We start from the raw sequence: 16,811 nt of genomic DNA, 5'->3' as shown, positions 1-16,811 counted from the left end.
ATTTGCCAAGCTTGCTGGCAACTATTTACATATAGTTTACATAGTATTGGTATTATAAGTAATCTAGGATTGATTTAAAGTACATGGGAGGATGTGTGTGGGTTATATGCAAATTTTATATAAGGGGCTTGAGCATCCAGGATTTTGGGTTGGTTTTTTTGTGTGTCCGCAGGGGGTCCTGGAGCAAATCCCCTACCCTCTTCCCTGATAAATGGGAGAGGGAGCCTACCTGGACCAGCCCTGGGTCTTTTTGCATGTTGCAGTCTGTACACAAAGGCTTGTTACTATAGAGCTCAGACTCCTAGAAATTGGCAAAAGTTTCCAATGATTCCCTCTCAAAATATGCAAAATCTGTTAAATTTATGATCTAGGGCTGATACTGGTCCTACTGAAATCTCCAAGGGGACATGCTGAAGAGAGTGCCCTATGCCTTTAAGTATCTGGCTACTGAAACCTCCCTTTCCCTGCACTGAGGGCACATGCAAACTCTTAGGATCCTCCAACAGGTAGGAATAAATTACAAGGATAGGGCTTCCCTGGTGGCGCAGTGGTTGAGAGTCCACCTGCTGATGCAGGGGACACGGGTTTGTGCCCAGTCCGGGAGGATCCCACATGCCACGGAGTGGCTGGGCCTGTGAGCCACGGCCGCTGAGCCTGGGCGTCTGGAGCTTGTGCTCCACAACGGGAGCCTGCGTACCGAGGGAAAAAAAAAAAAAAATTACAAGGATAGGGGGAAAAACTCCTGTGATAGAAGAGAGCAGTCCTTTTTCTCTTTCTTTGACCATGGAAAAGGATGATATTCTTCTACTTGTATTTAAGTGGCCCAAGACCTCACATGGGTCAGGGAAGAAAAGGAGATCTCTTAATCTGTTGTTAATCTGTTAGAGCAGATTGTGTATTCCAGGTGTGAGAAGAATAGATCTGACAAATTATCTAAAGGAAAATGGCAATTTTATTTCAACCAAGATAAAGGAAAAATCAAATTCACATCATCCAACACACAGTAGTCAGAAAGAAATCACTATCAGAAAGTCCCTTCATATAACCTGCAACAAAGATGTTTAACATGGGAAATTCACTAAAAGACTACAAAAAAAAATAGCAATGCTTTGGGCTTATGAACCATTCTAGAAAGAAGCAATGGCACATTAATGTTAACTGAAGAATTAAAACACAACTTTCATATTCTCCTAGTTAGTTGGATTTTTTAATTTCAAAGAGAGGTACCACGTGGTTTTACATTAGAACTCTGGCTCTTGGAACTGCTTACCGAGATCATGACAAAGACCAGCGATCTGAACACAGAGCATATCTCGTTCACTTATCTGCAGCTCTGGTTGTCTTTCACTCAGTTCACGAACTAGACGTCCTGCTAGATACCCTACGCTGCAGAGCGGAAAAAACAAAACAAAAATGAAAAAGTTACTCTTCTGTTTGAAAGATGAGCGACTGTTAAGATTTGTATTTGTCCTTGATAAATCCTTAAGGAGGCTGTGAATTAGACTTTGGGTGAAGGAGACTTCCCAGCAGTTTGAGTGTAAAAAGCCCTCTTTTTCCCTTTTTGTTTAAGAGTCTACCTGATTGAGCTAGCTATAGGCTCAGTCTCAGGTCATTGTGGGCTGTATTACATTTCTGATTTGTAGAGATTTGCAAGACAAAGACAGTTGCTTTTAATTCCCCAAAGAACTGCTCTGCTGCCTAAATGATTTTAAAAGATTGATTTGCCCAACTACATTTTCTTTAATTTGATTATTATTAGCTTCTGAATATTAGCCCCTAGTTGTACATTATATTGTGTGGGTTCAGGTAACCTTACTGGGTTTTTTATTTTTGGAAACTTAAATTAATATTTTCTGAGGGGCAGATTTACATACCCTGTCTTATAATACCAGGCAGGGGAGGCATTCCGCAGTGAGACATAATGTCGACACACAACATAGTGAGGCAAAAGAGATATAAACATCTTACATTAAGCCCACTTAAATATACCTACTTTTATAAACTGTGATCTCAATTCAGCCAACTCTTACACCTTTAACTTTAGCCTCCCTTAGGACCCCATCAACAAGCTGTGGTCTTACAAGGAGTCCTAGAAACTTTCCTTTTTATTCTCTGGTTATTTCATCTATTTTTTATAAAGGCTCTGGGGTCTCCAGGGAGGGGTTGAGCCAAGGGACACAGGCCTTTTAAAAAAATCTTTAACTTGGTCTAATTGTTGCCCCAAACAATTGTTCAACTGTTGATCAGGTATCTCAGTGTAATTTTCTTCCAGCCTTTTTTTTTTTTTTTTTTTTTTTTTGCAGTACGTGGGCTTCTCACTGCTGTGGCCTCTCCCGCTGCGGAGCACAGGCTCCGGATGCGCAGGCTCAGCGGCCATGGCTCACAGGCCCAGCCGCTCCGCGGCATGTGGGATCCTCCTGGACCGGGGCACGAACCCACGTCCCCTGCATCGGCAGGCGGACTCTCAACCACTGCGCCACCAGGGAAGCCCTCTTCCAGCCGTGTGTGTGTGTGTGTGTGTGTGTGTGTGTGTGTGTGTGTGTGTGTGTGTGTGTGTGTGTGTGTGTGTGTGTGTGTGTGTGTGTGTGTGTGTGTGTGTGTGTGTGTGTGTGTGTGTGTGTGTGTGTGTGTGTGTGTGTGTGTGTGTGTGTGTGTGTGTGTGTGTGTGTGTGTGTGTGTGTGTGTGTGTGTGTGTGTGTGTGTATTAAACTGGGGTAAATAGAATGGACTTCTTCGGGGCCCAATAAGATGTCCCCTTGGCCCATCCAACCTTACATAGTGTTGTATAAAAACCTTTGTTTTAATCTCACTACCATCCATTTTATTTATCCAATTTCTTAATAACCACCTAAAGATTTTTATCCTGTTGGGACAAGTCCCTTTAAAATTTCCACCTTCTTGGGAAGAAGTCTCTTAACTTTCCCCTCAGCTTTTTTTCCCTATTAACCAACCCAATTAACATTAATTAACCTAACGTTTTTATTAGCATCTGTAAGGCCCATTGAGGGTAACCCTAGAGACTATAAATAAGGCTTCCCAAACTGGTTTATTTTTGTCTCTTTTAAACTAAGGGAATTCTGAAATTGGGTCATTTGTAGAGACATGGATGGATCTAGAGACTGTCATACACAGTGAAGTAAGTCAGAAAGAGAAAAACAAATACCATATGCTAACACATGTATGTGGAACCTAGAAAAATGGTACAGATGAACTGGTTTGCAGGGCAGAAATTGAGACACAGATGTAGAGAACAAACTTATGGTCACCAAGGGGGGAAAGCAGAGGGAGGTGGGGGGTGTGATGAATTGGGCGATTGGGGTTGACATGTATACACTGATGTGTATAAAATTGATGACTGATAAGGACCTGCTGTATAAAAAAATAAATAAAATAAAATTCAAAAAAAAATTGGATAAAGTCAGTGTCAACATAAATTCAACACCTATGTTAAGTCCACAAAATCAAGAAGAGATAAAAAAACAGAAAACAAAAACCAAAATACCGAGTATAGTTCCCTGTGCTATACAGTAGGTCCTTGCTGGGTATCTATTTTATATATAGCATTGTTAAACTAGATAATATGGTCTCTATTCTTAATGGAATATGTGGTGAATTTACAACAAAAGCTAACATTTAAATTAATGGAATTAAATCCACAACTTATGACAAAAAAAATGTATCAAATCATGTTATACACCTTAAACATACACGATGTTATATGTCAGTTATATCACGATAAAGCTGGGGGAAATAAAATATTCAACTTTTTTTAAAGTTAAGAAAAAAACCTAAAAATGCTAAAAAAAAAGATAAATAAATAAACTAAGGGAGTTCTTAGGTTAGCCGTTGTATATATACTACCATCTTCTAATTTGTTTTTTTATAGGTAAAAATAAAACAGCTGTTTGTAATGAGAGCTCTCTAAAAAATTTACCAATTTACCAAGTTTCTCCAATTTTAAGGATTCACTGTCTGGTCATTGATGAATAATATCTTTTTTTTTTTTTTTTGCGGTACATGGGCCTCTCACTCTGTGGCCTCTCCCGTTGCGGAGCACAGGCTCCAGACGCGCAGGCTCAGCGGCCATGGCTCACGGGCCTAGCCGCTCCGTGGCATGTGGGATCTTCCCGGACCGGGACACAAACCCGTGTCCCCTGCATCGGCAGGCGGACTCTCAACCACTGCACCACCAGGGAAGCCCGATGAATAGTATCTCAATAGTGACTCAAACCAATAAAATGCAAGAGGCATCCCCACAAGAGAGTGCAAAGGATGCAGCCTTCATAAGATCTAGAAATTTCCTCCCCCAAACAGCCTAAGAGAGTAAAGTCCTTCGTTGTACAGGTGGTTGCAATGAAGGTTGAGATGACAAAGGCCCCTTATGGGCTGGGACCCCTTATGACAAATTTTCCTGAGAGTTGACACAGCTAGACAAAAAGATTGCTCAGAATTCCAGTCTATTTGACTGGTTGCCAAATGTACACCATATGTGTACCTCCTGGGTAGCAGAGATCAAGCTCTCAGAACACAGGAGAAAAAAAAAAAGCCTAAGAAGATCAGGTAGAACATTTACATCTCTAAGACACAGGTAGAGAAATGCAAGTTCTCCCAGAAGGGCTTTTGTTTCTTTATGTTCAGAATTTTGAAAAGATGTTTTATCAAGTTGGGTTTTTCTAGCTGTATATGAAAAAAAAAATTAATTTTGGAATGTCCAAAGAACCCCAGTTTGGCCATTTTTAGGATGAGCTTTAATTCCCAATTAAGCAAGTACTTGCAAGTACAAATTCTGTACGTATATAATAAAAATTTCCCAGTGTCTGTCAATTGGGGTAACCCATCAGCGTTTTTTAACTGAGCAAAATCTTCCCAGTGTCTTTCAAGTGAGGATAACCCACTCTGTCATTCAACTGACCAAAATCGTCCTAATGTCTTTCAACTGAAGATTACCCAGGTACCTCTTTTTGAAACTAAGTTCAAGGAAAACCTACTCCTCCAGTGAGAAGTTTAACACCACCAAATAAAACTTAGGATCATAAGCGAATAACATGAGATCCAAGATCCAGGAGACACTCATCCAAATTCATCTGGACTCACTGAGGAGACAGACGGGCACAAGAGGCCTCTGCTAGTATTAAGGCTCCAGATCCTCATAAAGTTCAAGCAAAGGAGAAAAGTTGGCTCTGGATCCCTTCGTGGTCACTGAAACTGTCAACTGAAGAAAAACACTACCTAAAAGTTCCAAGTTATGTTTTATTCAGAGATCTTACTGAGGACTCTAGCCCGGGAAACAGTCTCAGACAGCACTGAGGCATTGTTCCAAAGAGGTAAGGGAGGAACCAGGGTATACAGGAGTTTCTGGTGAAAAAACAAAAACAAAAAAAACATTTAGTCCAACATCAAAAGACTACTGCTAATGACAAAAACCAGTCACCTCAAGTTAATAATTTTTAGCATTTTCCTATTTATGGGAAGATGTAAGAGTCTGGGGTCATTAAAATTATTCCTTAGATATTCATCTGATCTATCTAGGGCCAGGATGCTGTTTTTCTCCACCCTGAATTCCCCTCTGGGGGCAGCATTGGGGGCAGCTACAGTGGCTTGATGGCTTGATGGCGGGCAATATTTTTTGTTTACTAGAATGACAGGTAACATTTTTTTTGTCCACATTTGTGATTAGCAGTAATCTTTTTACACTTGACCACATGTTTTCCCCAGCAAAAAAGTTCACATATATACTGGCTCCTCCCTTACCTCTCTGGAGGAGTTCCTCAGAACTATTTGAGAACTCCCGGGCTATAGTACTCAGTAAGGTCCCCAAATAAAACTTAACTCGTAACTTTCACATCATGCATTTTTCTTTCAGTTAACACTCAAGAACTTCAATATGTTTTTCAAATGTTCTAATATACCTCGAGGGTAACTTAACAGAATAGTCTGTTTCAGAACTAGGCAGAAACACACAGATTCCCAAAAGCAGGACCTCTTGACTCAGAATCACTTATCATTAGGGAAATGCAAAATCAAATCACAGTGAGACACCACCTCATACCCATTAGGAGGGGTTTTTTGTGTTTTTTTTTGGCTGCTCCACGCAGCATGCAGGATCTTAGTTCCCCAAACAGGGATTGAACCCGTTCCCGCTGCAGTGGAAGCACAGAGTCTTAACCACTGGACCACCAGGGAAGTCCCTAGGATGTCTATTATAAAACAAAACAAAAACTAACAAATTTCGGCCAGGATGTGGAGAAACTGGAACCCTTGTACACTGTTGGTGGGAATGTAAAATGGTGCAGCCACTATAGAAAACAGTAGAGCAGTTCCTCAAAATATTAAAAATAGAATTACCATATGATCCAGTAATTCCACTTCTGGGTATATACCCAAAAGAAGTGAAAGCAGGGTCTTGAAGAGATATTTGCACACCCACGTTCGTAGCAGTCACAATTGCCAAAGAGGTGGAAGCAACCCAACAGTCCACAGATGAATGAAGGGATAAACGAAATGTAACATATACATACAATGGAATATTACTCAGCCTTAAAAAGTAAGGATATTCTGACACATGCTCCAACGTGAGTGACTCTTGGGGAAATTATGCTAAGTGAAATAAGCCCATCACAAAAAGACAAATACTCTATGAAATCACTTATATGAGGTACCTAGAACAGTCAAATTCATTAGAACACAAAGTAGGATGGTGGTTACCAGGGACTGGGGAGAAGAGGAATGGGGAATTGTTATTCAATGGGTACAGAGTTTCAGTTTTGCGAGATGAAAAAGTTCCGGAGCTTGGTTGCACAATAATGTGGATATATTTAACACTATTGAACTATAAACTTAAAAATGGTTAGGGGCTTCCCTGGTGGTGCAGTGGTTGAGAGTCCGCCTGCCGATGCAGGGGACACGGGTTCGTGCCCCAGTCCAGGAAGATCCCACATGCCACGGAGCGGCTGGGCCCGTGAGCCACGGCCGCTGAGCCTGCACGTCCGGAGCCTGTGCTCCGCGACGGGAGAGGCCACAGCAGTGAGAGGCCCACGTACAGCACACACACACACACAAAAATAATAGTAAGGCTATTATTACCATTTTATAAAACTATTTGTTTTCTAAAAGGTACGATGTGACCGAGAAGGGACTTAATAACTGTAAGTTCCCCACCCCAATACCCTTCTTACCCTAGACTATGCTCAAATCGATTGTGTGAAGCTCCTGGAAAAACATAGTAACCGCCTCCCAACTGCTTAATATATCGCAGGCGCTGAAATTGAGGTGTGTCGATGATTCGGATGAGAAGAGGGTGAAATTCAATGTGACCATGGATAGGATCATTAATCACCTAGAAAATTATAAATTAATGTGAATAACAATACATAACACCACATAAAATTTTTGTCCAGTCATTCCTATCTACAGTGCAAAGTCAAAGCTATTCATTTTTAAGTAAGAATAATACTAAGGGAAATGACAAGTTATGAATATCTTTACTTTATTTAGGTATCACTACCAGACAAAGCAAGTATATTGGACCTGATGGGTTCTAACAATGGATTAATGGATTCTAATAACAGAAGGGTAAAGATTTCAATCTTTCTTTTATGTATATGATTTCATTAGCCTTTAGTAAGTTAGTCTGGTATTCAAGTTAAACATACTCATTTAACACACTCATTCAGATCACATACACTATTTTACCACAGGCACCGTGTCTAATTTCTTTGTAAATGTATCCACCCATCACTATAATCCTTAATAAAAAAAAACAACCCTCCTACCATGTAGTAAACAATCATAGGCAGGAAGTACTATAAAACTCTACAGCACTTAATGTCTCTAAGAAGTACTTACTTATACTTAGTAAACCTACATTTCATAATTATTCATTACTCTAAGCTTAAACCGGGGCTTTAAATATGGGTGAAGATTTAATGCTCCTCTATGTTTCTTTAAATAAAGATAACATCTTTCTTAATTGTCCATAACTGTCTTTTAAAAAGAATGTTTCAGGGCTTCCCTGGTGGCGCAGTGGTTGAGAGTCCGCCTGCCGATGCAGGGGACGTGGGTTTGTGCCCCGGTCCGGGAGGATCCCACATGCCGCGGAGCGGCTAGGCCCGTGAGCCATGGCCGCTGAGCCTGCGCGTCCGGAACCTGTGCTCCAGAACGGGAGAGGCCACAGCAGTGAGAGGCCCGTGTACCACAAAAAAAAAAAAAAAGGAATGTTTCAGAATAAAAAAAGAAACATGATAAATGATCTAATCCATGATTTTCAAACTGCTTCAAATGGTTCCATGAAGTTCCTAAAAAATGTATGGAATTCTGGGAGGTGAAGGGCCTTGTCTGCTTCATTTACTGCCATATTCTCAGAACCCATCAAACAGCACAGTGCCTGGCACAGAGTAGGAACTCAGACACATTTTGAATGACTACCGTTGAAACATTATTGCAAAGTAATACATGTTAACAAGCTATTATAGTTACAGTGTACCAAGTATATCTTTAATAATACACCAAGAATGATGTCAAAGTATCTCAGGAATAGAAGGATGTTGTAATTCAACCCTGTGAATGTCCTTATCAGAGAAGAAAAAGTTGAACAATTTTTAAATATATGAAAATCATATACTGGTCTATTCTTTCTCCCTTATACAAGATCAATGTAACCATGAAACAAATGAGAATCTATTTTTTAAATTAATGAATTTATTTATTTATTTATTTATTTATTTATTTTTGGCTGTGTTGGGTTTTAGTTGCTACACGTGGGCTTTCTCTAGTTGTGCAGAGTGTGGGCTACTCTTCGTTGCAGTGCATGGGTTTCTCATTGCGGTGGCTTCTCTTGCTGTGAAGCACGGGCTCTAGGTGCTTCAGTGGGCTGAAGGGCATTGTGGGCTTCAGTAATTGTGGCATGCAGGCTCAGTAGTTGTGGCTCGTGGGCTCTGGAGCGCAGGCTCAGTAGTTGTGGCACACAGGCTTAGTTGCTCTGCAGCATGTGGGATCTTCCCAGACCAGGGCTTGAACCCGTGTTCCCTGTATTGGCAGGCAGATTCTTAACCACTGCGCCACCAGGAAAGTCCCAAGAATCTATTTTATTTTGAAAAATTATCAAAGAAAAATCCTATAATCTACTTTTAATCCATTTAAAGATCTAAAAGTCTTCACTGTCAATTTTTCAGTGGTTAATAACTGTTTTTAAAAGAAATCAATGAAAATTATTTTTAACTTAATATCATAACACACTCTCCTTTCATGTCAAAATGCATCATCAACAGTTTCTCATATTTTTACAAATCTTAATAATTATCACTGTAATGGCTCTATTTCATTGATAAACCAACATTTTTAAACCATTTCCCTAACACTGGGCTTTGCAAAACCAGAAATTCTATTTAGTCAATTTCATATTCCCTTCGCAACCCTTAGTGTGTATACGTGATATTAAAGTGTTTTGATCACTTTTTAAAATTAATTTTTATTGGGGTATAGTTGATTTACAACATTGTGTTCGTTTCTGCTGTACAGCAAAGTGAATCAGTTATACATATACATATATCCACTCTTTTTTAGATTCTATTCTCATATAGGTCATTACAGAGTATTGAGTAGAGCTCTGATCATTGTATATAATCTGTTATTTTTGTTCTTGCAGTATTTTTTTGAGGTATAGTTGACTTACAATATTATATTAGTTTCAGGTTACAACATAGTGATTCAAAATTTTTATAGAATATACTCCATTTACAGTTTTATAATATACTGGCTATATTCCCTGTGCCATACAGTATATCCTTGTAGCTTATTTTATACATAGTAGTTTGTACCTCTCAATCCCCTACTTCTATTTTGCCCCTCCCTCTTCCCTCTCCCAATTGCTAACCCCTCGTTTGTTCTCTATTATTCTTGAGGTTTTTTCTGTTTTGCTATATTCATTTGTTTCATTTTTTAGATTCCACACGTAAGTGATAACATACAGTATTTGTCTTTCTCTGACTTATTTCACTAGGAGTAATACCCTCCAAGTCCATCCATGTTGTTGCAAATAGCAAAATTTCACTCTTTCTTTATGGCTGAGTACTATTCCATTGCGTATATATATCTTCTTTATCCATTCATCTGTTGATGGACACTTAGATTGCTTCCATATCTTGGCAATTGTAAATAATGCTATGAATATTGTGATACATGTATCTTTTCAAATTAGCATTTGTGTTTTCTTCAGATATATGCCTAGGAGTGGAACTGCTGGATCATATGGTAGTTCTATTTCCAGTTTTTTTGAAGAAACTCCATACTGCTTTACACAGTGGCTGTACCAATTTCCATTCCTACCAAGAGTGTACAAGGGTTCCCTTTTCTCTACACCCTTGCCAACATTTGTTATTTGTGGGCTTTTTGATGATAGCCATTATGACAGGTATGAGATGATATCTCACCGTGGTTTTGATTTGCATTTCTCAGATAATTAGTGACGTTGAGCATCTTTTCATACGTTGGCCATATGTATGTCTTCTTTGGAAAAACGTCTATTCAGGTCTTCTGTCCATTTTCCTTCTGCTAATTTTGGGTTCTGTTTGTTCTTTTTCTAGTTCTTTGAGATGTAAGGTTGAGTTATTTGAGATTTTTCTTTTTCCTGAGGTAGGTTTTTATTGCTATAAAGGTTCTTCTTAGAACTGCTTTTGCTGCATCCCTTAGATTTTGGATTGCTGTGTTTTCATTTTCACTTGTCTCCAAGTATTTTTTGATATTTTCCTTGATTTTTTTCAGTGATCCATTCGTTATTTAGTAGCCTAATGTCTAGCCTCCACAGGTTTGTGGTTTTTTGCAGTTTTTTTCTTGTAGTTGATTTCTAGTCTCATAGCATTGTGGTTGGAAAAGACGCTTGACATGATTTCACTTTTCTTAAATTTACTGAGACTTGTTTTGTGGCCTAGAATGTGATCTATCCTGGAGAGTGTTTCATGTGCACTTGAAAAGAATGTGTATTCTGGGACCTCCCTGGAGGGCCAGTGGTTAAGACTCTGAGCCTCTACTGCAGGGGGTGTGGATTCAATCCCCGGCCAGGGAAATAAGATCCCACATGCCACACGGCACGGCTAAAAAAAAAAAAAAAAGTGTATTCTGCTGCTTTTGGATGGAATATTCTCTATATATCTGTTACATTCATTTGGTCTAATATGTCATTTAACGCCTGTGTTTCCTAATTGATTTTCTGTCTGGATGATCTGTCCATTGGTGTGAGTGGGGTGTTAAAGTTCCTTACTATTATTGTGTTACTGTCAATTTCTCACTTTATGTCTGTCAATATTTCCTTTATATATTTAGGTGCTCCTATGTTGGGTGCATATATATTTACAATTGTTATAACTTCTTCTTGGAGTGATCCCTTGGTCATTATGTAGTGTCCTTCTTTGTCTCTTGTAACAGTCTTTGTTTTAAAGTTTATTTTGTCTAAGTTTTTGTTACCCGGTCTTGCTTTTGCTTTTGCTTTTTTAATATTTATTTATTTGGCTGCACTGGGTCTTAGTTGGGGCACACGGGATCTTCGTCATTGCATGCAGGATCTTTAGTTGCAGCATGCAGGATATTTTAGTTGTGACATGCGTACCCTGGCTTTCTTTGGATTTCTATTTGCATGGAATACCTTTTTCCATTCTCTCACTTTGTCTGTGTTTCTTTAGGTCTGAAGTGAGTCTCTTGTAGGCAGTCTATATAAGGGTCTTGTTTTTGTACCCATTCATCCACTCCATGTCTTTTGATTGGAGCATTTGGTCCATTTACATTTAAAGTAATTATTGATAGGTATGTACTTATTGCCATTTTGTTAATTGTTTGGGGGTTATTTTTGTAGTTCTTTTTTGTTCCTTTCTTCTTCCTTTGTTCTCCTCCCTTGTGATTTGATAACTATCTTTAGCGTTATGTTTGCATTCCTTTCTCTTTTTTGTGTATGTATCTATTATAGGTTTTTAGTTTGTGCTTACCAGGAGGTTTAGATATAGCAATCTATATATATAAATGATTATTTTAAGTTGCTGATCTCTTAATTTCAAATGCATTTTAACAACCTTACATTTTCACTCCCCTCCTGCCATGAGTACTGTTTTTAGTGTCATATCTTACATCTTTTTGTTTGGTGTATCCCTTAACTACTTACTGCAGATATAGATGATTTTACTTTTGCCTTTTAACCTTCCTACTAGTTTTGTATGTGGTTGACTGAATACCTTCACTGTATATTTGCCTTTACAAATGAGCTTTTTACTTTCATAATTTTCATGTTTCTAGTTGTGGTCTTTTATTTTTTGCTTAGAGAAGTGCCTTTAGCATTTCTTGTAAAGCTGGTTGTGGTGATGAACTTATTTAGGTTTTGCTTATTTATAAAACTTGATTTCTCTATCAAATCTTACTGAGAACCTTGCCAGGTAGGTTCTTGGTTCTTGATATTCTACCACCCCCTTCTGGCCTGCAGAGTTTCTGCTAATAAGTCAGCTAATAGTCTACGGGAGTTCCTGCATACATAACTTGTTGCTTGTCCCTTGCTGCTTTTAATATTCTCTCTTAGTCTACTGTTGATTCCTTCTAGTGTATTTTTCATTTCAGTTATGGTATTCCTCATCTCTGCTTGGTTCTTCTCCATATTTTCTAACTCTTTGTTAAACATTTCTAACATCTCGCTCTGTGAATCCATTCTTCTCCTGAGTTCTTTGATCTTATTTACTATCATTACTTTGAACTCTTTATCAGCTAGATTGTCTATCTCCACTTCACTTAGTTCTTTTGAGGTTTTATTTTGTTCAAATAAAATAAACATATTTTATTTAGTTTGGAACATATTCCTCTATTGTCTTGTTTAGTTTGGAACATATTCCTCTACTGTCTCATTTTGCCTCAATTGCTCTTTTTATTTCTATGTATCTGATATGTTGGTTATGTTTCCTGATCTTGGAGAAGTGGCCTTTTGTGGGAGACGTCCTATGTGTCCCAGCAGCGCACTCCCCTCTGGTCACTAGGGTTATATGTTCTAGGGATACCCCCAGTGTGAGCTGCATGGGTCCTCCTGTTGTGGTGGGCTGACTACTATGGGTGGTCTGGTAGGCATGGCTGGCACCCCAATTTGCTTGGTTGCCAGGCCCTACCTTGTGTGGAGGCTGCTAGCCACTGGTTGGCAGGGCCGGGCCACAAGGTGGCTGGCTGCAGAGCCCCAGGGGATGCTGGGGCTAATGCTGGCTCACTGGTGGGCAGAGCCAGGTTCTGAGATGAGTGGTTGTGAGGCTGAGGTTCCTGAATCTGGTGTTGGCCTGCTGGTGGGTGGGGCCAGTTCTTAACACTGCTGGCTGTGAGTTCCAGGGTGTCCCAAAGCTGGTGCTAGCCTGCTGGTGAGTGGGGATGAATTCCAGGGTGGCTGGCTGAGGAGTCCAAAGTACCTCAGAGCTGGTGTTGGCTTGCTGATGGGTGGGTCCAGGGGCTGGGGCGTCACAGGGCTGTTGTCGGCCTGCTGGTGGGCAGGCACAGGGCCCAGGGTGGGTCCCAGGCTAGTGCCAGCTCACTGGTGGGTGGAGCTGGTCCTGAGGTCTCTGGATGCAGGGCCCTGGGGGTCCCGAAGCTGACAGTCTGCTGATGGGTGGGCCTGGATCCCAGGGCCGCTGACGGAGGCACCCAAGGTGCCCCAGAGCTGGAGCTGGCCTACTGGTGGGCAGGGTTAGGAGGTAGGGCCCCAGGACTGCTGCTGGACTGCCGATGTGTTGGCTGGGTCCTGACAGGGCAGGCTGTGGGGCTGCAGTGGTCCTAGGGCCCGTGTCTGCCCTCTGGTGGGCAGGATCGGGGTCTAGGAGCTCCTGGGACTGGTGCCCACCCACTGGTGGTAAAACTGGGTCCTGAGGCTAGTGCTGGCCCAGTGGTGGGGGCACAGCTGGGTCATGGGGTCTCTGGCTGCAGGACACAGGGGTCCCAGAGCTGGTGTCAGACCACTGGTGGGGTGGGGCTGGTTCCTGACACAGCTGGCTGTAGGGTCAGGGCTGTCCTGAAGCTTGTGTCAGCCCACTGGTGAACGGGGCCAGATCCTTGGGTGGCTGGCTAAGGTGCCCAAGGTGTCTCAGAGCTGGTGTCTCCCAGTGTTATTTATATAATCTACTCCTTCTATAGTCACATGGTCCACTTACTTATCACTTTTAAAGGTATATGATATTCTATTGTGTTACTAGCCAAGCAGGATGAAACAATTCTATTGCCTTCTGTATATGCCAAGCACTGAGGATGAGGGATGAATAAGTTACCATTCCTGCCCCCAGGAAAAATAATAGAATCTATTTGTAGAGTAGTGGGGAAAGAGAATGGGGGAAAAGAAACAAAAGAAGAAGGGGTCAGTTCTACCCTGAAGAAAGGGGAACAGGAGCCCTCAGAAAAAGATTCAGAGGTGGTGATTCTATAATTTCACACATATCAGGTAGACATTTCACTGTTTTAAAATTCACCAGGGACTTTCCTGGTCGTCCAGTGGTTAGGACTCTGCACTTTCACTGTGGGGAGGGCACAGGTTAGATCCCTGATCAGGGAACTAGGATCCCCAAAGCCACACAGCATGCCCCACACCCCAAAAAATCAATACATTTGACAAATTAGTGCCTACTATGTCAAACACTGCACTTCATCCTCACTACTATGCAATTCCTGGCTTCAGAGGCCGACTGAACTAAATTTAGCATGAAGAAAACTAAGCCAAGAATAAGAGGTTATAGTCTTGGGTTAGGCAATGGTTTCTTAGATATGACACCAAATGCATAAGAGACAAAAGCAAAAATAGATACACTGGACTATATCAAAATTTAAAACTTTTGTGCTCCAAAGAACACCATCAAGAAACTAAAAAGAGGGGACTTCCCTGGTGGCATGGTGGTTGAGAATCCGCCTGCCAATGCAGGGGACATGGGTTTGATCCCTGGACCGGCAGGATCCCACATGCTGTGGAGCAACTAAGCCTGTGCGTCACAACTACTGAGCCTGCGCTCTAGAGCCTGTGCTCTGCAATGAAAAGCCCGTGCACTACAATGAGGAGTGGCCCCTGCTCACCGAAACTAGAGAAAGCCTGCACACAGCAATGAAGACCCAATGCAGCCAAAAATAAATAAATAAATAAATTTACAAAGAAGCAATACTGATTAAAAAAACAAAACTAAATTAAACTAAAAAGATAGGGAATTCCCTGGTGGTCCAGTGGTTAGGACTCTGCGCTTCCACTGCTGGGAGCCCAGGTTCAATCCCTGGTCAGGGAACTAAGAGCCCGCAAGCCTCATGATGTGGTCTAAATAAATAAATAAAAAGACAGTAAAAGGATAATCCAGAGGATGGGAGAAAATATTTGCATATTATATATTTAACAAGGGAATTGTATCCTGAATATATAAAGAACTGTTACAATTTAAATTAGATTGTGGTGATGACTGAACAACCTTGTGAACTTTCTAAAAAACACTGACTTGTATATTTAAAATGAGTGAATAAAAGAATATATCTGTGTGTAACTGAGTCACTTTGCTGTACAGCAGAGATTGGCACAACATTGTAAATCAACTACACTTCAATAAAAAATAAAATAAACTAAAATGAATGAATTGCAAGGTATGTGAATTATATCTCACTAAAGCTGTTTTTATTTTTTAAAAAAGGTTAAAAAAGGTAACTAACACACCATTGTAAAGCAATTATACTCCAATAAAGATGTTAAAAAAAAATTAGGGTAGGAATCAATTCTTTGTTCAACTGTACTGCCGATGAAGCTAAGGTCAAAAAAGGTATCAATTTCATTACTAGACAGTGACTCACTGACTCAAGTACTTAGTAGCTTTAAGATCTATTTTCAATGACTATAGTTTATATATGAGGTTAAACAATTTTGTTAATGAAAAATAGAAAAAATAAATAAAAGGGGGCAAATGAAACTACTGACTGCCTTGAAAATTACTTCAAAAAGATTTTTTGTTGCAAACTGTGAAAATGTGACCTCAGAGATTATCTGAGATGATCTCAACTAATGAAGAAATCTCATCTTATCTCTGCCCTGCCTGATGAGAACACCCATGCTGCTGCTATTGAGAAAGGACAAAAAAGAATGCAGGACAGCAACTGTCTCCCAACTGCAGGACAAAATATTTAGATATCATCTTTGGTAAGTGATTCTTCTATTTACTTCTTCATGAAAATGAAGTATTTTAATATTAGGTAACTTTTTCAAAAAGGGCTGCGATTTGATCATTCCTCAAATAACAGATTTGCTCTAAGAACAACTACTTTGTCTGTAAAAGAAGATTCTTGTAGAATTGAACCAAACACATTTATTAAATATCTTCAAACATGATTTTCCATGAAAAATAAGCAGACTAACTTGTAACAGTAAAATTGAAATTCAAGTGATCATAGGATCTGAGATAACTCAATACATAAAACACCTCTGATGAAAAGTGCAGGGCTTCCCTGGTGGCGCAGTGGTTGAGAGTCCGCCTGCCGATGCAGGGGACACGGGTTCGTGCCCCGGTCTGCGAAGATCCCACATGCCGCAGAGCGGCTAGGCCCGTGAGCCATGGCCGCTGAGCCTGCGCGTCCGGAGCCTGTGCTCCGCAAGGGGAGAGGCCACAACAGTGAGAGGCCCGCCTACCGCAAAAAAAAAAAAAAAAAAAAAGAAAAGTGCAAAAGATGACTGTGTAAAAGGGGAATGAGACCCCATCCCCTCTTCCAGGTCTGAAAGTAAGTTTTCTTACCCTATAGATGTCAAAAGCATAAACAATGTGGTACATTTCCTGTCACCAACCAATCAAGAAACATTTAAT

The 16,811-nt window shown here is 40.4% G+C and overlaps 1 protein-coding gene across 1 annotated transcript in view; it reads right to left on the bottom strand.

Moving 5' to 3' along the window:
- The window catches only part of SAMHD1 (SAM and HD domain containing deoxynucleoside triphosphate triphosphohydrolase 1), a 62,771-nt gene that overhangs the window by 35,024 nt on the left and 10,936 nt on the right, over positions 1 to 16,811 (bottom strand). The window contains exons 4-5 of the mRNA XM_081256071.1: positions 7,176 to 7,336; positions 1,271 to 1,386 (exon numbers count right to left, since the gene is read on the bottom strand). Coding sequence (XP_081112197.1) covers positions 1,271 to 1,386; positions 7,176 to 7,336 — 277 coding nt within the window. The remainder of the gene's footprint in view (positions 1 to 1,270; positions 1,387 to 7,175; positions 7,337 to 16,811) is intronic.

Source organism: Mesoplodon bidens, assembly GCF_964165515.1.
Source record: "Mesoplodon bidens genome assembly, chromosome: 15".
In the NCBI taxonomy this organism is placed as follows: Eukaryota; Metazoa; Chordata; class Mammalia; order Artiodactyla; family Ziphiidae; genus Mesoplodon; species Mesoplodon bidens.
Note: the sequence above shows the minus strand (reverse complement) of the source record. Positions and strands in the feature narration are given on the sequence as shown.